The 22,397-nt window shown below is 37.8% G+C and overlaps 1 protein-coding gene across 1 annotated transcript in view; it reads right to left on the reverse strand.

The window, feature by feature from the left end:
• Positions 1-22,397, reverse strand: part of kat6b (K(lysine) acetyltransferase 6B) — a 210,042-nt gene that overhangs the window by 124,864 nt on the left and 62,781 nt on the right. Inside the window, exon 3 of the mRNA XM_060854023.1 lies at positions 7,741-7,849. Coding sequence (XP_060710006.1) covers positions 7,741-7,849 — 109 coding nt within the window. The remainder of the gene's footprint in view (positions 1-7,740; positions 7,850-22,397) is intronic.

The raw sequence follows: 22,397 nt of genomic DNA on the forward strand, positions 1-22,397 counted from the left end.
CTTGTGACTCTGTTCTCTTAGTCGTTACCTGGGATCTCAATTTCCTCTACATCAAACAAAACAATGTTTCAGGTCCCTAATCAGACTGTATTATAATTTGCAGTCTTGTGAGGGATCATAACAAAGATATAACAGACCTAGTACTGAAATTCCAAAAAGACATAATTACAAGTAATAAAGAAAACTGCTGCTGATTTTTGAAATGAGGGATGAAGAAACAATTGATATACTACTCACATTTTCAGTGAGCAGAGCCAACTATCATTAATACATGCATTGTCATGCTATATGTTTTTACTTGATGTCAGGAAGCATTTTATGACAATGAAAAAACAGAACATTGGAGTTATATATGAGAATATTATTTTTTGGCCATATTTTAAATCAATATTTATGACAATTAGGAATAGGATTTTATCGTTGTTCCAAATGTCAAACTAAAATATTCTTATTTCATGTTTTCATGCGTAATATTGTAACAGCTAAAAACATCAACAAAATTTCCAGTCCATGAAACACAGTACTGTACTGTATACAGATACAATGCATTGTATATTAAAAGTAACAAAATGATCACACAGCTCTGCATAAAATGATCACCTCCACTTCCTATCTTGTGAAGAATTTTATGAATACTTTGTAACAGCTGAACCGTAACTATTAAACTTCATTAAATCTCTCCTTTACTGAGAAAAGCTATTATTGGAAAAAAATGCACAAGTTCTGTTCGTCAGGTATAATGGATTACCATGTCTTATCGATGCACCTCTGTATTTCAGTATGCTTGCTGCAACTACAGCATCACCCAATACATCTGTGCAGCTAATTAAAGATAATTTGATCCTAATGAGGCAGAACGAGTATCAGCATTAATTTAAATACAAGTCGATCCATGAAAGTCATATAATGATTTGCCTACAAAAATCTCCCATCTTCTCTCATAACTTTTGGAGATCTATGTTATATAATTAATTCTCAACTCCAGCTCATGCAGTTACAACTTTGCAAAAATATATTGAGAGTCAAGGCTGACCATTTGGTTATGAGCAATAAATGAAAAAAAGTCAAACAAAGCAATCATCATTTGTTATCAGTGTTTGGACTATAAATAACTGATGTGACAGCCAATTTATGTTCGAGTCTAACTGAAGTTTTTTGATGAAATCACAGGAAGATATGAAATGTAATTTTTTTTAATGCTTGTTTCTATTTATTTTAATATTATGAAAAAGTGGACCCTTTAATATTCATTTCCAACAAGAATATTTTCCTTTCGTATTTCCTAATTTTGATCAACTATCAGTCTCACATGTTCTTAAATTCATACACATGGAAAAATTATACTATAGAGGAATCAGCTCCATAAAATATTGACCAGAAATAAGAATGAAACATCTATGAAATTAATATCTGCAGCAACACATTTATGAATTTCTAACAATAGCAAAGAGAGCAGTTTCTGCAAGACATTACCAATGTCAGTCTTCGTTGTGCCAACAGGAAGTGTGGAATAGCCACTCTCATGACCCACTGTCTTAAACAAAATCTATCTCTGAGGAAGTATCTCACCTTGCAACGTTTCTCTGTCTACAGAACAACCTTGGTTATCTGAACGTCAATTATCCAAATTTCAGATTATCAACATCTCAAGGTCCCTGTACTTGCATTTCAATTCAAGTAGGAAAATTCTACTCCTCATCCATTTAATGCATCATTTTGTAAATTTGAACAGCAAATTAGATGCAAGTATGTTTTAGTAAATAATTAACTTCAAATATATACTCGATGCATGACGTCAGAGTTAAGTCTTACGTTTTATATAAAAAGGCTCTCCGATACTTATTCTCCCCGAGGACAAAGGTTTGTGATTGTGAACACAAGAATAACGTATGTGCAAGCCCAAGCTTTGAGCTCGAACAGCAAGATTCCCTCTCAACATTGACTCGCACATTGGAGAGTTAAGGCAAAAAGTGCACTTGCACTTTTCGTTTCCGATGCTTTTTCCTCCTGTTATCCCATGACGACTCTTTTTCCAAACAAAATGTTTTCAATATCTTTCAGCTGATAAGAAAATTTAATGCAACTTTTTTTTGATGGAGGAGAGCAAATCGTAGTGAGATCTCACACATGAAAATAAACAGGAGGAAAGCATTACCCCCTAAAAATAAATTGATGAGAAGACGGAAAATAAAATCAGCGAAAAAAATCTTCCCTCTCTCATGTTCCCCCTGTATTTTGCATCTCTCTCTCTCCCTCTCTAAGGGCTCGACAGTTAATGAGGAGGGAGAGACAACACTTGGTTAGTCTGGACGGCAGGACAACACTGAACAGAAAGATGCTGGCTACTGTCTAGAACTGGGATAAAACAGAGGAAAAAGGCCAGCGAAAAATTTCAGACTTCAGTCAAACTCGAGTCAAAAAGTGTTTTTATTTGTAAAATATCATGAATGTTTAAGTAATATGCTGTGTTTGTACATATTTTATTGATTGAATGAAATAAAAACTCTGTAAACATGCTTTTTTATGTAATTATGTTCAGTATGGCTTCTTTTGTTTATGATCAGATCAGTTATCCGACCAATCAGTTAATGGTACAAAATATTCCCTGCCCGTCTCGTTCGGATAATCAAGGTTGTTCTGTACACAGCCAGAACTTCCCATATGAAACAGGCAAACAAATCTTACTGGTTTTTGCACATGAAATCAAGTTTTATCGCTGTTGTCACGTGTAATTATTTCATTTTTGGCTTAATTTTTAATTTTAGTTGCTATGTTTGTGAAATGACTAACATAAAAAGAATTTTTCAGATTGTTTTACAATTGCCTTGTCATACTGTATTTTATTTACTCTCTTACTTTCTATGAAAAATAAAACTAACCCTCTCCAACATCTCAAATGAACTGTAAAACTACATGACACAGGTTTTCAGCTTCATTTTGATTTTTGCAATTTCACTACAGATTTCATACCTTATCATAATTGATTTGCCTTAAGATAATTTGGTGAGGCAAATAGGAAAAAACCTATTTGTCAGAAACTCAGCAGCTTTTCCCCTTTCACCTCACCTCTACTTTCCTGAAAGACATGTAAAACACTCCAAAGAGCAGAGGCCTGTTCAACCAAATTTGTTATGGAAAAAGAGTACTATATTACAATATATTTCAATACACATCCAATTCATCTGCCAAATTTAAACCTCTAGTAATGTCATTTACATATTCCAATTACAAAGTGTGACTCAACACAATGGAAAACAATTCTCTCAAATACAAAATCTTGACGAGAATTCAGAGCATGCAAAATGGCTGCATGGAATTTTACTACAATAAAATCCCAACCTTCAAAAATTTGAGTCACATTTCTTCCCACAGTTATAATGACAACCAAATTACCAGTTTGTTTTATTTTGCCATCAACTATCAGGATTAAACTTTGGTAAGAATCTTTGCTTGTCCTCTATATTTCTATACAGCTTTAGATAGTCAATGAATGTTAATGAATAGATGGTTGTGTTGTCGAATCGCACTCATTAAATATTAGACCAAGACTGATGAAACCTGTGGGACTCTTTCAGAGGACTGGAACCTATAATCCCTTCATTTTAGATTGGATATGAATCTAGTAATAAGTCCCAAAACATTTCTTATGATGAAACAGGTAACAAGTAATGATAATTAGAGGAACTATAAAGCATTAAACTGGGGTAAAATTTGGTGACAGAGAATGTCAGGGAAAGAATTTTAGTCTGTGGGGTTGAGATAACAGATGATATTCCTGCTGAGATTAATGAATACTTGGAAACAAGAGGTCTAAAGAGAAAAGTTTTGTGCTGTAGAAAAAAACCAAAAAATAAGTGTTCCAGACAGTCCTAATTTACTGATCTTTTTCTCTTTCATCCATTATTCACTTTATCTTCTAGTTCTCATCTACGATCCTCAGTTATTATGCAGTAATTTATCTAGGTTATATATGCATATTTCATATACCTTCAAATAACTTTCCTATTTCAATGAACATATGCTTCGTAATGAAGTATTTCTGGCTCCCACAGCTTGCAACATTATTTGAGCCACTCTTGAATGATTCAATAATTTTAATTCTTCCCATAGTTAATACTAGCAAATTGGCTTGTCACATGGCTTCTCATCAGAGACCATTAAAAAAAAACAGAGAATGGAAAATCTAGCAGAGAGAACCATAATTCGGTGGCACAGTGGTTAGCACTGCTGCCTCACAGCGGCAGTGACCTGGGTTCAATTCCAACCTCGGGCAACTGTCTGTATGGAGTTTGCACATTCTCTCAGTGTCTATGTGGGTTTGCTCCAGGTGCTCCAGTTTCCTCCCACAGTCCAAAAGATGTGCATGTGAATTGGCCATGCTAAATTGCCCATAGTGCTCTGTGATGTGTAGGCTAGGTGTATTAGTCAGGGGAAACGTAGAGTGACTGGGTTGGGAAATGGTTCTGGGTGGGATACTCTTCGGAGGATTGGTATTGACTCTTTGGGCCTAACGGCATGTTTCCACACCGTAGGGATTCAAAGGATTCTATGATATTCTACCAAAATTATTCTGATTTTGTTTCCACAAAATTTAATGCAAAAAAAAAGACTTTTTTTTCAAATGGACAAGCATTCCTCCACTTTACCACTTTGCACTTTACCAGACTTTGGTTAATCCGGAGTCAGTGGATCTCACTCAATTGCTTAGATGCGTTTGAAACAGATACTCACATATCAAATGACTCAAGATAGTTCTTACCATGAAATGATAGGAGTTACTACCTGAACACGCAACCACAAATTTTTTTCTAGGCACTTTGCCCCAAGTGCTCCCTTCACCTCCAATTATTCTGCTTGCTCACATGTTTTTATTTTTCATCTTGGGAAAATTTTACATTGTGCTTAGTCAGTTTCTTCCTCCTTCCTAGGCAATGAGGCACATAACCTGAAAATCTCTGGCATATTTCTTAATTTCCACATCTCAGATTCACAGAGACATAACCCCAAACTAAACAAGTCCTACCTGCCCATTCTTGGTCCATATCCCTCTAAACCTTTCCTATTCATGTGTCTTTTAAATATTGTAATTATGCCCACATCGATACTTCCTCAGAAAGTTCACTCCACACACAAACCACCCTGTGTGTAAAACATTTGTCCCTCATGTCTTTTTATAATCTCTTTCCTCTCACCTTAAAAATCTGCCTAAGGTATCACGTTCCAGGACGGCTAACTGCCAACTCTGTTAAAATCAGCTCAAGTCTCTCGTGGCTGAACATGGTCATATTCTCATCAACATCTTCACCATCGCCAGTCTTTATTTCTCAAAAACGTTTCCTCACTAATACAGATTTACCTAAACCCCTCCTTTCTTTCTATATATTCTATTTGAATGTTGGATTTATCTGACAGCAGCTTCTATCATTGCTCCTAACTTCCCACATATAACCTGCTCAGGCTCCCTGATATTCTCTATAAGGATTTCTGAATGAAAAGCTGCAAATAGTTGTTGTATCTAAGACAATTGTTCAATTACTTTAAATATAGTTCCCAAGTCCGCAGCTTTTACACATTGATGCAGAAATGAATTGTTAATATTTAATAATTGCAGACATGGAAAACTGACACTAACATAGATAAAATATTAGCGATTTTTGATAAGATTTGTAGCTCAGGTTGATGATAAATCTGGAAGTTTGCTCACTGAGTTTGATGGTTTGTTTTCAGACATTTTGTCACCACAGTCTGTAACATCAGAGAGAGTCTCCAGTGAAGCACTGGTGGTATGTTCTGCCTCTCTATTTATAGGTCTTGGTTTCTTAAGGTGGTGATGTCATTTCCAGTTTTTTTTCCCCAAGGGAAGATAGATAGGATCTAAATCAATATGTTTATTGATGGAGTTCTGATTAGAATGCCATGTCTCTCAGAATTCCCTTGCGTGTCTTTGTGTCACCTGTCCTAGGATGTGTGTTGTCCCAGTCAAAGTGGTGTCTTTCTTTGTCTGTGTATATAAAAACGAGTGATAGTGGATCGTGTCTTTTGGTAGCCAATTAGTGTTCATGTATCCCGGTGGCAAGTTTCCTGATAGTTTGTCCTGCTAGTGTTTTTATTTTACAGTTCTTGGATGGTATTTTGTAAATGACGTTAATTTTGCTGGTGGTATCTAATGGATCGTTTATGTTCATTCATCGCTGTTAATATGTTTGTAGGTTTGTGGGCTGAGGGGTCAAGGGGTCTGAGTAGTCTGGAAGTCATTTCTGATAAGTCTTTGCTGTAAGGTAGTGTGGCTCTACATGTTGGTTGCATTGTGTCTGCTTGTTTGTGTTTGTTTCTGAGGAATCAGCGGATTGTGTTCAGTGGATTCCTGTTTTTCTTGAAAACATTGCATAAATATTTTTCTTCTGCTTTTGATTGCTTCTGAAGTTAAGTATTTGGTCTGTGTGTGTGGTTTCTCTGTAGTCGCTGGTTTGAAACTCTCTACTAACTGTACGTTCAACTGTCATGTCTAGGAATGGGAGTCTGTTGTCATTCTCCTCCTCTGGTGAATTGTATGCCAATCAGGATATTGTTGATGGTGTTGTATGTTTCTTCTAATTTGTTCAGTTTTGTGATGACAAAGGTATCATTTACATAGCGGACCCAAAGTTTGGGTTGGATATATGGGAGGGTAGCTTGTTCAAGTCTCTGCATTACTGCTTCCACTAGGAGCTCTGATATTGGTGATCCCATAGGTGTTCCGCTGACTTATTGTTATTGAATGTGAAGTGGGTGGTGAGGCACAGGTGCACCAGCTTGAGGATGTTGTCTTTGCTGATGAAGTTGGTTTTGTCTGGTGTTTGCGGTCCTGGTTTTCCTAGTAGTGATGCTAGTGTTTCTTTAGCCAGATCAATGTTAATTGATGTGCAAAGGGCTGTAACGTTAAAGGAGACCATTATTCTGACCGCTTCTACCTTGGTGTCTTTGATGGTGTTCAGGAATTCTTGGGTGGAGTGAATGGGGTGGCATAAATCTTCAATTAGGTGTTTTGGCCACCAAAAGACACAACCCACTATCACTAGTTTCTATACATACAGACAAAGAAGGACACCACTTTGACTGAAACAACATACACATCCTAGGACAGATGAAACAAAGACACACATGAGAATTCTTAGAGGCATGGCATCATCCACCTTAAGAAACCAAGACCTATAAACAGAGAGGCGAGACATACCACCAGTGCTTCACTGGAGACTCTCTGATGTTACCTAGGATGGTGACAAAACTTCTGAAAACAAATCTTCCAGCTCAGCAGGCTCTTTTACAGACTTACAGATACAATATAACTAGTGGTAGGAACAAGAAATTAACAGTAACATATTTAAGATGCATAAGTAAATTCTGTAATATTCTCGTACAAAGCTGGCAGTGTACGTGAGTAAGGATGGGAAGGGGAGTCAAATTTCAGCTTTTTCCTCTTCCACTCAACTAGTTCTTAATAGTGTCTATTTTCATGATTTCTTCCACACCACCACGCAAAACCAGAGTGAAAAGAACTGTGTTAAGGAAGGCTTCCAAGCCTGAAATGAAGCAAATGCCTGCTGAGTATCGCAACAGGTTGCCTATCTGAACAGTACTTAAAATGCTACATGTTAATGTGGAAAATAATCTTACAATGAATGCTGCCGGAAAATGAAATTCCTGAACATAAAAGTCCTGTTTTATTTGTTCCATTACTGATGTATAAATGATGCAACTCACCACTGCTACCACAGTCTGCGCAGGAGATGAGATCTTCTGGGTTTTTTTCACGATTATATTCCTTTGTTCCCAAGCAGAAACTGCAGATTGGAAAGGGATTTGCACGGGGCTAGAAATAAGAAGTTTTCTTCATTTAATTTTTTTTTAAGTGTACAAATGTCACTATCAATCTAATGTAGCAAAGTTAAAAAATGTGTATTCAAAGAGTTTTTATTATAAATCACCAAGTATAAGCATTCAACCATTATATGACATACATTTTTAAATGTATCTCATAAGTAATTGATTTAACCAATTCATTTTGGTACATTAAAAAATAATTTGTTTTTTTTTAATCTTACTGTACTCAGTAATGCACAGTGCTCAATATTCTGTAATGCATTGTTCAAGCAGACTGCAAAATAATTTAATCAATTTAGGCTACATTTTAAATTATCTTTTACATGATTTAAGAGTGTGCTCAACTTCTCAAACTAAAATATCAGTATTTCCACCTGCAAACATAGTATACAGGAATATCTATACAAGGATAGCAGTGAAGAAATTTAGTTTGATAAGCACAATTGATTATGCCACTTTGAAAGATAACAATGTAAAACATAGTAGGAATGGGGTGGGAAGCCATAAAACATCAGAATAGATCTTCTACCTCAGCAACACCTTCCCCATTATCTTAACGTCTTTGATTCACTCAGCATTTAAAGTTGTAACAATCTTCAATTTCAATATACTCAATGACCACATATCTAGTTTTCTATGTTTGAGAATTCCAAGGCTTCAGTCATATGAGTGAAAAAAATTCTCTTAATCTCAGTCCTAAATTTACAGTCCTTGTTGAGACAAGAAACAGAGATTCTAGGCTCCCCACTCACAGGAACCCGAGCAACCATTCTGCAAAGATTCCTCAGAAATTTATAGGTTTTAGTATAATCAATTCTCATTCTTCTAACTTCAGGCAATATGGGCCTCAGTCTACATGATGGCCACAGGCATGATGCTGCTTCCCAAGTTGCCAGGTTGCTTGCAGGAAGATGTCAGGTGTTGGTGACAGCATCCTTAGTCATGCAAAGATATCTTCAGCACAGCCTTTCATTCATGTGCAGGCAACTGCAATGCCTTTGGTACACTGCTCAATAGTGTTGAAGACCCTGGTTCCCCTCCTCAACATACTTTGGGTTTGTTACCCACTGAAGCCTGCTGAGCCTCAGTTTCTGATACTGTTGGTGCCAGGTCGTCCTTCTTTCTCTTCTCATCAATTTAAGCAATGCTAACATCTGGTAAAATACTATTATTCTATGAAGAAATATCATGACAAATGTTTGGTTTACATTTGAGACCTTGACACAAGCAAACCACCCTTTCAGCCTTATTCTGGCAATTTGTGTGGGTAAAAGTATTCACAAATCCTCAATATAATGTGGTAAATCCTCCACGTCCAACCTCCTTATTTTCTTTCTACGATATGCCAGAACTTTGTAGCTTAATCTTTGTACTGCTTTCCAAGCCTGTGATTATAAGCTCAAGCTTGACGCTTGGTGGCCTTCATTATCCTCTCTAATGCATGCTTACTACCTGGGTGCCTACAGCCTGTAGCACAATGGTTTTATCCCCAAACCTACAATGCTCCTGCATAGCCGCGTGTGGAATAATCCTTCCCACCACTATCATCATTATGGTCAGTTGTCTGGTTACCTCTTATTGAAATGTATTCATGAATATGGGAGGGAAAAAACAGCAAAAGGATAGCATGTTGGTGATGGGAGTTGATCGACCTTTTTCACCATTATTCTTCAGAGGCCTTAACCGAGTTCTTATCTGATTGTATTTATCAGTATCTGTTTTGATGCATTCAGTTTGGTGTGTTTAGACGAAGCAGCAACATGTGCAAAGATTTTTTTTATTCATTCATGGGATGAGGGCATCACTGGCTAGGCCAGTATTTATTGCCAATCCCTAATTGCCCAGAGGGCAGTTGAGAGTTAACCACATTGCTATGGGTCTAGACTCACATGTAGGCCAGGTAAGGATGGCAGATTCCTTCCTTAAAGGGCATTTGTGAACCAGATTTTTTTTTCCTGACAAACGACAATGGTTTCATTTGACTCCTAATTCCAGATTTTCACTGAATACAAATACCGCCATCTACACTGGCAAGATTTGAACCCTGGTCCCCAGAGTATTTCCTGGGTCTCTGGATTAATAATCATATGGTAATATGATTAAGCCTGCCCTGCAATCTTGATCCCCTCCCATTTGTACTATGCATTCTCTGTGTGACCTTCTTTTGCAAGATGAATTAGGACAGAGACTGTGATTGTAAATTTTTCGTTTGATTCATTTATCTATCATCTCCCTTCTTTCCTCAGATGTTCCCTTTATCTTTCTTCAACCTTCTTTGTGACTATTGCCCTTTCACTATCCCCTTGATATTCCTGCTCTTCCCCAATCCCAAATTTCTCCAGATCTCCATACCCAGCCTTAGTTTTACACTGCACCTTATTCAAACCATATTGTTCTGCCTCTCCAGCCAATGTGCTCTCCATCCTAAATATTCCCACTCTTCCCTGTCTCCTTTCCTTCTAATACAGTGATTCTCCCCTCTCCATCCCAGCTTCCTTCCAGTGTCCCTGCCAACCACGCCATTTAAACAGCATTTTTCTCCACCTAACCTTTTGGGTTGAATCCCTTTTCAATTAAGCACATCTTGTTAGCCCAAGTCAAGTTTAATGGCATTAGCTGTATGACTGCATTATTTGAGCAAGCTTTTTGAGTCAGTCAGGCTTCACACCTTACAATGCAAATGTTTTAAGAACTGCAAGTGAAACTATATATGACTGAGACTTCGATGAACTAGGTGACCTGATGAAGCTTCACTCCCTACTTTCAATGTTTACGTAAAGATGTGGCATGGTCATGAAGAAACCAAGTCAATGACAAAGTTAGCCCTCACTAGAGCTTGGAGGAACAAGTCTACCCCACTAGTTATGTGCCTCAGATAGTCAGATTTGTGAATAGTGTTTTCTATTTTTGCCTAACAAGATTGTACACATGAACACAATTCCAGTGTGCTGGGTGTGAATGAAGTTTCATAGCCAGCTATTGAATGCTAAAGAGATTTCTGACCATCAAGGTCAGCAAAAGTGAACCACTTGAAAGCTTCAGATGACTCTGTCACTCAACTTTAATCCAAAGTCAGGAAACTGAATTTGTGCCACCTGCTTAACTAATTCATCCTCCCTGGATGAATGGACCTGCAAGATTCTGCCTGTGAGAGCATGACGATAGAAGGCTAACTTTGTTCTCATCTCAGTATCAGTTTAACTTGGTGTTGGTTCCACGGCTTTTTATCGTTATATAAATGATTTGGATGTGATATTGGAGGTATGCTTAGTGAGTTTGCAGATGACATCAAAATTATAAGTGTAGTGGACAATGAACAAAGTTACCTCAGAGTACAATGGGATCTTGATCAGATGGGCCAACAGGCTGAGGAGTGATAGATGGAGTTTAATTTAGATAAATGTGAGGTGCTGCATTTTGGGAAAGCAAATCTTAGCAGGACTTATACACTTAATGGTAAGGTCCTAAGGAGTATTGCTGAACAAAGAGACCTTGTAGTGCAGGTTCAGAGTTCATTAAAAAGTGTGGTCACAGTTAGATAGGATAGTGAAGGAGCTGTTTGTTATGCTTGCTAGTATTGATCAGTGCATTGAGTATAGGAGTTGGGAAGTCATGTTGCAGTTGTACAGGATATTGGTTAGGTTACTATTGTAATACTGCATGCAATTCTTGTCTCCCTCCTATAGGAAGGATATTGTTAACTTTGTCACTGATTTGGTTCCTTCATAACCATTCTTTACTTCTTAGTGTGGGGCGTGAAGCTTCATCATGTCAACTAGTTCACGGGAAGTCTGAGTCATGTAGTGTGAAGCCTGAGTGACTCAAAAAGCTTGCCGAAATGACAGTTTGGAAAAGATTTACAAAAACATTGCCAGCGCTGAGTGCTTGAGCTGTAGGGAGAAGCTGAATAGACTGGGGCTATTTTCCCTGGAGCATCAGAGACAGAGAGTTGACCTTATAGAAGTTTATAAAATCATAAGGGATATGGATAGGATAAAAAGACAAAGTCTTTTCCCCAGGGTATGGGAGTCCAAAACTAGAAGGCATAGGTTTAAGTGAGAGCTGGAAGATTTAAAAGGGACCTAAGGGGCAACCTTTGCACACAGAGGGTGGTACGTGTATAAATGAACTGCCAGAGGAAGTGGAGGGCAGGCAGGAGGCTGGAAGAACATAGCAAGCCAGGCAGCATCAGGAGGTGGAGAGGTCGACGTTTTAGGATTGAAGAAGGACTAAATCAGAAAAACCGACTTCTCCACCTCCTGTTGCTGCCTGGCTTGCTGTGTTCTTCCAACCTCCTGCCTGTATATTTCGGATTCTAGCATCTGCAGTTTTTTTTGTTTCTAACAAAGAGAAAGTGGCATAATGTCACTGTCACTGGACTTGTAATCCAAGACACAGGTAATGTTCCAAAGTTCAAACTCATGGTTTGAAACCCCCATGGTGTGTAGTGGAATTTAAATTCAGCAAGAATTGAAAATCTAATGTTAACTATAAAGCCATTCTTTATTGTCTAAAAAGGAAATCTGGTTTGCTAATATTTTTTAGGAAAAACTGCTGACCTTACCTTGTCTAGCCTACATCTGAGCCTAGGGCAACAGTAATGTGGCTAACTCTTGGCTGCCTTCTGGGATGGCCATTCAGTAGTATCAACCGCTAAGAAGTGTCAAGAAAGAAAATAAACCTGATGGGCCACTTGGCATTGACTAAGACAGTGGAAAAGAGAATGGCAAAGTACTCTTTACCAATATTAGGTGGCTAAAGTGCCAAAATTGAAAGAATTATTTCACAGACTAATCAAGCTTGACAATAATCATAATATTACTAATGGAATCATACTTGATCTACATCATCTAAAACAACACCAACACCATTTTTGGGTACGTTCTATCCCATCAGTATAAATGCTGACCCAGCCAGTGTTGCCCATATCCTATTCCCAATTAACAAAAACACAGGATGTTGAGAACAGAAAACAGCATTCAACCTAATTAGTCCATGTCAGTATTTTGCATTCTGTTTAAACTCCCTTTCAACTTTCCTCACCTAAATCACAACCATCAGCCACCATCTTTCCTTATCACAATAATCTGAGCCCTTTTCTCTCATGTTTGTCTAGCTTCACCTTAAATGCATCTAAACTATTCACTTCAATTATGCCTCATGTGGGCAAGTTCTGTGAACTCACCATATGCCGGATAAACATGTTTTTCTGAATCCCCTTATATAAGTCTTATATCTTATTTGATGGCCTTTGGATATGCGTTTGCCTACAAGATGAGGCACTCTCTTTGTATTCATTCTATTGAAACCTGTCATTATTTTAAATACCTCTAAAACGTCACGACTAGCTTTCTTTCATCAAGGTGGGTAGCCTGTCAATCCTTTCCCGATACATATAAAATGGCCCATTTCTGGAATTAACCATATAATTCTTCAGATTCCATGGAGTGTCCATATATCCTTTTCATATTATGACAACCAGAACTCCACACTATATTGAAAGTGTGGTCCCACTAAGGTTTAATACAGGTTTAGTGTGACTACTTTTCAATTCTCCCCCTCTAGAAATAAAATCGAATATTTGTTTTGCTAATTTTATGGCCTTGTTAATCTGGAGCTTAGCATAGTGTTCCATGTTTTTGCTCCTTTATCCCATGGAGATTGCACCTTCTAATTAGAATTGATGACCTTTCCTTCCAACTAAAATGTAAAATGTTAGCAAGACTACAACAATCATCTCCAAATGATCTAATAGCACATTTCATTGTTTGCATGGGTTTCCTAAAGTTGCCAAAGGAAGACGACATGATCAGCATGCAGAACAATCTTATAAACTAACCAAATAAGGCTAATATACCATACTTTCTAACCTCACTTGGGTGGATAGTGTAATTCATCTAGGAGAGTAAGAAAGCCCTGTACCTCAGCCTGGGCCAACTGCTTCTAACATCCTCTTAACACTCAGACCTTTCATCAGGGTATATGCCAACTTTCCAGGAGGAACTGATGAATCTGATGGTTAACTGATTGCTGCAACAAATGAATTCAGATAAATCTCTACGGAGAACTTTGGCTCAAATGATCCAAGTCTCTTGAATTTGTCAGAAAAGTGCTAAGCAACAAAAACCTGCATTTGTGTTTATTCTCATATTTGCCCTCGAGATAGTAATTTCAGCCATGTTGTCAAAAACTCATGAGTCTCTTCAACAGCTTTAGGACCTTCAACAAAACATATTAGCAAAATCGCTTCAATATGTCTGCCATCTTGGTCTTTTCATCTCCCAAACAAACTGTTGTATTTGAATTTCTAGGAAGAATTTTTCAACAGAGTTATGCCTGCTGTGAGTCTGACACACCAACCTATACACCAAGTAAAAGTTGATATTCATCAGCACTTCCCTCTTTGCAAAAATTTCAGTCTTTTGCCATCACAAATGAGTTTCAAAGTTTTTCCAAGACCTCATACATGGGTCAAAAGGAATCAGCTCAAAGTCTTGATTGCGAATAAAAGCTATGTATATGTATTTGCCCTCAAAAATGGGGCAAACGGTGATCTTGCACAAACCAGTAGTTAATCTGTGCACACCACGTAAAAGAAAGGACAGCCTATTCTTTTATTATTAGAAAATAGATAACCAGCACATCTTGAAATAACCATATACAAAAAAAAACTATCTATCTATCTTGAGAGTAATACCATGAGTAAAAGTGTGGAATAGTTTCTGGAAAGAATTGGAACAGTGAAAGGGAAATTCCCAGTTCAACATGGAGCAGAGGACTATATTGGATGTTAGGTAAAAGACGAAGAATGTAGGTTTGCGGAATGTAGACTATTCATAAATATACAAATTAGAGAAGCAGGTTATTTGATCTCTCAAGCCTATTCTGCCATTTGGTAAGATCATTAGCTGATTTGGCCCCAATTTTGTCTATGCACTATGCCCTTTGACCAGCTGATTGATCAAGAATCTATACAGCTTAGACTTAAAAATATTCATTGGCTTTATCTTCACACTATTTGGGAAGAGAATTCAACAGACTAAAGACTGTCAGAGAAAAAAAAATGGCTGCACCTCAGTTTAAAATGGAAGACCTCTTATTTTTAAACAGTAACTCCAAGGTGTAATTTCTACATAAACAGAAAACATTCTCAAAGCAATTTCACTGTCAATTCTCCCATAATCTTACGTTTCAATAAGATCACCTCTCATTCTTCTAAAATGCAATGAATACAGACCAATCTGTGGAACTGTTCTTCACAATGCCTTCGTTCCAGGAATGAATCAAGTGAGCTGACTTTGAACTGTTTCTAGTGATGTTATATCCTTTCTGAAGTAAGGAGACCCAAATCATAGAGTCTTTCAGGTGTATCTCCTCCCTTTATATTCCAATTTATTGCAATAAACAACAACACTCCATTTTCTGTGCTTGCGTACTAACTTTTTGTCATTAATGTAACAGGACACTCTCTGTGCCACTGAGCTTTTTGCCATCTTTTTCCATTTAATAACCTACTACTTTCTATTCTTCCAGATTCCAGTCTTAGTCTACATAATGAGGAACAGGACCAAAAGTTTAATTTGTCAAAAACAGATCGATGATGATCTGATTACAGTGTTTAAACAATATAACAGTTACAGTTAACTAAAATATAGTTATTAAAAGAAATATTGGTATGCCATATTGCATTAGGATGCCAATTAATGACCAAGTTCAGACTGATCTCTAATAAAGTTAGTTATCACAAAGGACTATCGCTGGCTGGAAGACTAAAATCAAAATAATTCACAGCTGGTTATTACTACCAACATAATTCTAGGGTCACTTAGAGGTGCAGTCTCATGGCGTATAAAGGGCTGAGCACCTGCAAAATGAGTATGACAGTGATACTAGATCATGTGGAACCACAGCCAAAATCTTTATTCCCATTCCTTGTAAATAATTATATTTAGTAAAGTCTGTAAGAATGTTAACCACACTATTTTCTAATTAATTTAGGCCTGTGAGCTTTGTGGCTGCACCAGGATTTATTGCCCATCCTTAAGTGCACTGGAAAAGGTTACAGTGGGATGCCTTCTTGAACCACTACAATCCAATTAATGGAGCTACACTCATAATGCTGTTAGGAACAGAGTTCCAGCAACAGATATATTTCTAAATCAAGACTGTTGAAGGAGAATCTGTAAGGCATAGCGTTCCTATATACCTCATCCCTTGTCCTTCTCATGGTAATTGTTGTAGGTTTGGAAGGTCCTGCCTAAGAAGCCTTGGCGAATTTCAGCAGTGAATCTTGGAGGTGGTACACACTGCTGCAGTGGTGGAGTGAATATTTGCAAATGTTGTGCCAATTAAGTGTGCTGCTGGGTCCTGGATGGTTTCAAGCTTTGAGTGATTTTGGAACAGCACTCATTCAGACAAGTGAGGAGTATTTCATTATCTTCCAGGTTCGCATGTTATACAGCACATTCTGTTATAATGTGCATTTCGTTAACATGAATTTGCTGTAACACAACAGACAAATTCTAAAACATAAACTTTAAAAGTGTATGTTGGCTGTAACGCAATTATATTGCCAACACTTTAAGCATAGTTTCTAAAGCGCGATTTTTTTAAATGCAGGGTTGCACAAGAACGTAACCATCGTGTAAAAGAAGAACTACCTGTACATGGTAGATGGGCTTTGTCAGGGGGTGAGTTACTTGCTACAGGATTTCTAGCTTCGGACCTACTCTTGTTGCCAAAGTATTTATTTGGCAAGTCGAGTTCAGTTTGTGTTCAATGGTAACCTGCAGGCTGTTGATGGTAGTGGAGTCAAGGGCAGATGTTTAGATTCTCTCTTATTCGAGACAGTGTTTGCCTTGCACTTCTGTGGCACGAATGCCACTTGCCTAAGTTCAGACATTTGCCCAAGTCTTGCTGCTTTTGGACATGGATTGCTTCAGTATCGGAGGAGTCATGAATGCGTACCAATCATGCTTTTGTTATGCTTCTAGCTTTTGTTAAGCTAGAAGTGGGGATAATTATGAAAGAATCTGCACATAAAACTAAAAGAAAAATAAACTGCAGAGGGCGGCTGAAGTAGTCTTTACTTTAATGTCATGATAACAAAATTTTGAATTGTCTTAAATAACAGAAAGGTATATAAATGTTTGATCACAGGACTTCTATGATGTCAATCATTATAATGCATGTCTCTGATATGATTTGCAGGTTTGAATCTTTTTTTGATATAAGTGGAAAAATGTTTAAGGAGGTCAGGTGCCATATCGGTTTCCCTGGTTAATATGAACAGCAGGGTAGAATCAAATGCATCTGAATTGGAGGCAAAACCAAATATTTGATTTGATTTGCAAACAATACATCAAATGCCTTCCCTTCTACGAAACAAGGTTGTTTCAAAAGTTGAATTCTTATTGATCAATGGAATTTTACAATTTATTTTAACTCTTCCATGCTCAAGGAAACTGAAGTCAACATACTGTCTAACACTAAAAAGTTATTATTATTCTGTATGCATTTGAAACCTTGTTAAAAAATTTAATTGATAGCCTAGCTTGGTACTTCTAAGATGAAAGCTGCCAGTGGGACCAGAAAGTTGTAACATTACCATACATTGCAGGGAATGCAGCTAAACACTGGTAAGCTGTATAACCTAATTTGAATGGAAGCTTAAGTTAATTGATAAAAACAAGGTTTGGTGGCCTATTGTTCCTCAGTTGAGAGTTTTTAGCATACAGTTCCTTAAATCTTTAAACTCAAATTTTAGATGAAGTGTGACTACTTTGAAGTCCTACACCAATAAGTCAGAAGGGTCTATTTTAGGTGACAGATATTGGTTATACTTGCTAAACTTTCCTTGAATATCAAATTGGCTCAGTTGGTAATGTTTTCCCTTCTGAGCCACAAGACTGTATACTTAAATTTATGCCAGGAACCCAGCACTTAAGTCAGGTTAATCCTAGGACGCCTCAACAGCCTGTTAAGGTAGATTTTATATAAAGAACAGGGATTTCCCAGGTTCATTCTTCAACAAACACCATTGGAATGTGGTTCTAGTTGCTATTCTCATTTATTCTTTGTAGACTCAGCTATGTATAAATTGACAGACTTGTTTCTTCATAAAGCAAAAATAGCTAGCCACCAATGTAATTATTTGGCTGCAAAGTACTTTGGGTTCATGATAAGCACCACATAAAGCTAAATCCTTCCCACCTTTCTTACTCATTGGTTAAATGGGATTTGCTACATTGTACAAAATAGTATTTGCATACAAAACCATTTGAGAATCTGCTGGGCAGGTATATTAAATCACTCGTGCTTGATTGGACAACAACAATTTGATAATGTATAACAATATTCAATCAAAATTAAAAGCCCAAATAGCTGAATTGAAGACAATGAATCCTTAGTACCATGGCTTGAGTAGATACCAAGGATTCACTCTACTTGTAATGCAACATAAATAAACATTACATTTAATATAGTATCTTTAAAGTAACAAAACACCTCAAAATAATTCAGAAGACTGATATATTAAAAATGCAAAGCCACATCAGAGAATATATAAGGCAGGTGGTGAAAAAACTGGTCAAAGAGGGATTAAAAAACTAGAGATGATCTAGGGTTGGAATTCCAGAGATTAAGGCCTTGGATTACTGAATGCTTAGCTAACAGGCCTTGGATTGCTGAATGCTCAGCTACAAGATGTGCCAGAGGCCAGAATTAGACAAGCCACAAACCATCTCAGAGGATTGAGACTAAACAAAATTAAAAGATAAGGAGAGGCAAGTTCGCAAATGGATCTAAAAACAAGGATTTGAAATTTTAAAATCAAGGCAATCCTTGAGAGGGAACTACTGCAATTCAGCAAGCACTTTGGTGATGGAAAATGTAATTTGAGGATACAGGCAGTGGAGTTTGGGGTGAGATCAAGTTTATAAAGGATAGAATGTGAAAGGACAACTAGAAATAGCCAAGTTCAGAGATAAGGAAGGTATGAATGAGGGTTTCATCTGAAGCATGGACAACTTGGTTGATGTTATGGAAGTGAAAAAGGGATTCTTAACGATAGCACAGATGTGCAGCTGGAAAGTCATCTTGGTTTGAATCATAACCTTCATGTTATGAACTGTCTGGTTTAATATCAGACTGTTGCCAGGGAGAGAAATAGATTCAGTAGCTGGGGATCAAAGTTGGGAGCATGCATAAAGGAAAAGGTTCCAGCCTACCAAAAATTTAATTGGAGAAAAATAGATCAGAGTGTCTTCAAAAATTCAGAGCATCACAATTTTTTATGACTTTCATTCTTGGTAACAATACTATATTTCAATCGAGATAATTCCACTTTAATATCAGCCAAATCAAAAACGTAGTGACTTGTGAATATGTTTTCTTAAAAAAGACTTACAAAATAGTATGTTGTTAACAAAATTCCCTTATGGCCATTCCCTGTTGCCAAGTTCATAACATGGTAGGTTTCAAAATATAGCTCTAAATTTAACCCTCACGGCAGGAACAGCATTTTACTGAGCTGACCAGATAAAATGCATAGCTAATCTAACAATATATTAGTAAGAAAGACAATACCAAAGATATACATTTTAAAGGAGGGAGTTAAAAGAAGCAGAGATTTATGAAGGAAATTCAAGAACATAGAGTCATAGAGATGTACAGCACGGAAACAGACCCTTTGGTCCAACTCAACCATGCTGATCAGATGTCCCACCAAATGGAGGCCCATATTCCTCCAAACCTTTCCTGTTCATATACCCATCCAAATGCCTTTTAAAGGTTGCAATTGTACTAGCCTCCACCACTTCTGGCAGTCCATTCCACATATGCACCACCCTCTGCATGAAAAAGTTGCCCCCTTAGGTCTCTTTTATATCTCTCCCCTCTCACCCTAAGCCTAAAGTTCTGGATTCCCCCAACCGACAGAAAAGATCTTGTTTATTTACCCTATCCATGCCCCTCATGATTTTATAAACTTCTATAAGGTCACCCCTCAGCCTCCGACACTTTGGGGAAAACAAGCCCAGCCAAGTCACCCTCTCTCTATAGCTCAAATCCTCCAACCCTGGCAACATCCTTGCAAATCTTTTCTGAACCCTTTCAAGTTTCACAACATCTTTCCAATAGGAAGGAGACCAGAATGGCACAATTCGCAACTCCTCTGATACTGAAGCAATCCATTTCCAGTTCAATAATATGTAGGCTTGGGCTGACAAGTAACATTCGTACCACACAAATTCATACTATGACCGTCTAACTACTATCCTTTGACATTCAATGTGCTACTATCACTACATTCTCCACCATCAAAAATTGGGAGATAACATTGACCAAAAACTCAACTGGTCAACTCAACTGCCATATAGACACAGTGGCTACAAGAGCAGGTCAGAGTCTAGGAATACTATGGCAAGTAACTCACCTCCTGACTGCCCAAAGACAGTCTATCAACAAGGCACAAGTCAAGGGTATGATGGAATACTTTCCGCTTGGAGAAAGTGGGGGCTGCATATGCTGGAGATCAGAGTCAAGAGTGTGGTGCTGGAAAAGCACAGCAGGTCAGGCAGCATCCAAGGAGCAGGAGAATCGATGTTTCAGGCATAAACCCTGGATTCCTGATGAAGGGCTTAAGCCCGAAACGAATACTTTCCACTTGCCTGGATGAGTGCAGCTCCATCAATGTGCAAGACGCTTGACACTATCTATGACAAAGTAGCCCGCTTGATTTGGCACTACCTCCACATGTATCTACTCCTTCCACCACCAACACAGAAACAGCAGTATGTACTACCTTCAAGACGCACTGCAGAAATTCACCAAAGATCCTCAGACAGCACCTTCTAAATCCATAGCCATTTCCATCTAGAAGGACATGGGCAGCAGATACATGGGAACACCATCACCTTCAAGTTCCCCTCCAAGCCACTCATCATCCTGATTTGGAAATATATTACCGTTCCTTCAGTATCACTGGGTCAAAATCCTGGAATTCTCTCCCCAATGGCATTGTGGGTCAACCCACAGCAAGTGCACTGCAGTGGTTCAAGAAGGCAACTCATCACCACCTTCGCAAAAGCAATTAGGGACAATAAAATGCTGGCCAGCCAGTGGCGCCCACATCCCACAAATGAAAAAAAATTAGTCCAAACACCAACCTGTGCAATGATCTGTGCTGGTTTCTAGTCCATCACCACCTTCCAGGTTAAAGTCTTCATCCTGGTCATCTAATCACTCCATAGCTTCACCCCAACCCATGTTTGTAACTTGCTCCAACTCCAATCCTTCAAGTTCCCCAGTCTCCTGCAATTCTGGCTACTCTTACATCCTCAATTTTAATTGTACCATCATGAGCAACCATACCTTTTATTGCCTCAGCTGGTGTTTCCCAAACTGCTTCAGCCTATGGCACACTTTCAATGTCCCAAACTTTTCACGGTACACCAAATATTTTTAACATAATCAGGACTAATTTTGCAAGAAATTAGTTTGATAGAAAGTAAATTTGAACTGAAACATAAACAGCCTACAATTTTAACTTCACTTTTGTTAACTAGAATTGCAAAATTAACTATGAGACTGATTCTATGAACATAAATATTTGGTTCAATGCTGGAAAAGCTACCTGAAGTCCTGATCCATACTTTTTCAATATGATCCCTTCTCATTCTTGAGAAGTGACAGGGAAGAGAAACTAAGTTTACAAAGGGGTCGTTGGTCGAAAATGACAAAAGAACTATTGCTTGATTTCAGATAAGCTCTCTGAATTTGAGTTCAAAGATGTAAGGACTTCTAAGAACCAGGAATTCTTATCTTTATTCAAAGAGAAACGCAGAGCTGATCCTTCTGAAGATGCTGCAAATAGATTTTGAATCCAATTAAACTGCTCTGTCCCAGGTGATCTGAAATAATGTGCGAGCTGACCTTGAAGTGAGCATAAATGTTGGTCCACAATTGAGAGTAGCCTTTCAGCAGATTTGAGCTAAAAGCTTGCTTGAACATTAGAAGTGAACCATGCCTACCTCTTTTTTCCAAGTTGAAGTTTAATTTCAACTCATTGAATTTGTTTGTGTATATCAGTATAGTTTCATTGCATCTTTGCAGCCTCAGTCTAAAAATTAGGGCCAGGCTGTTCAGGAAAGATGTTTGGAAACACTTCTACACATAAAAGGGATAGAAATTTGGAACTCTCTCTCTCATAAACAGCAGCTTGTGCTTGATCAGTTGTTAATTTTAAATCTGAGATAGATAAATGTTTGTTATGCAAAGTTATGAAAGGATATGAGCCAAAGGCTAGTATATAGAGTTCGGTCACAGATCAACCATGATCTCATTGAACGGTGGAACAGAATGAAGGAGCTGAATGGTCTACTCCTAGTCCTGTTCCAATGTTTATTCAAGTACATTAGCCAATTCGGCCTATTTTTCCACACAGTATTTATCCTGCAACAAATTGGCATGTTAAGACTCATTATGCATGAATTATTTACATTCTTCCTTTGTTCACAAACTCTTGACAGAATTCTGCA

Source organism: Hemiscyllium ocellatum, chromosome 43, assembly GCF_020745735.1.
Source record: "Hemiscyllium ocellatum isolate sHemOce1 chromosome 43, sHemOce1.pat.X.cur, whole genome shotgun sequence".
NCBI lineage: Eukaryota > Metazoa > Chordata > Chondrichthyes > Orectolobiformes > Hemiscylliidae > Hemiscyllium > Hemiscyllium ocellatum.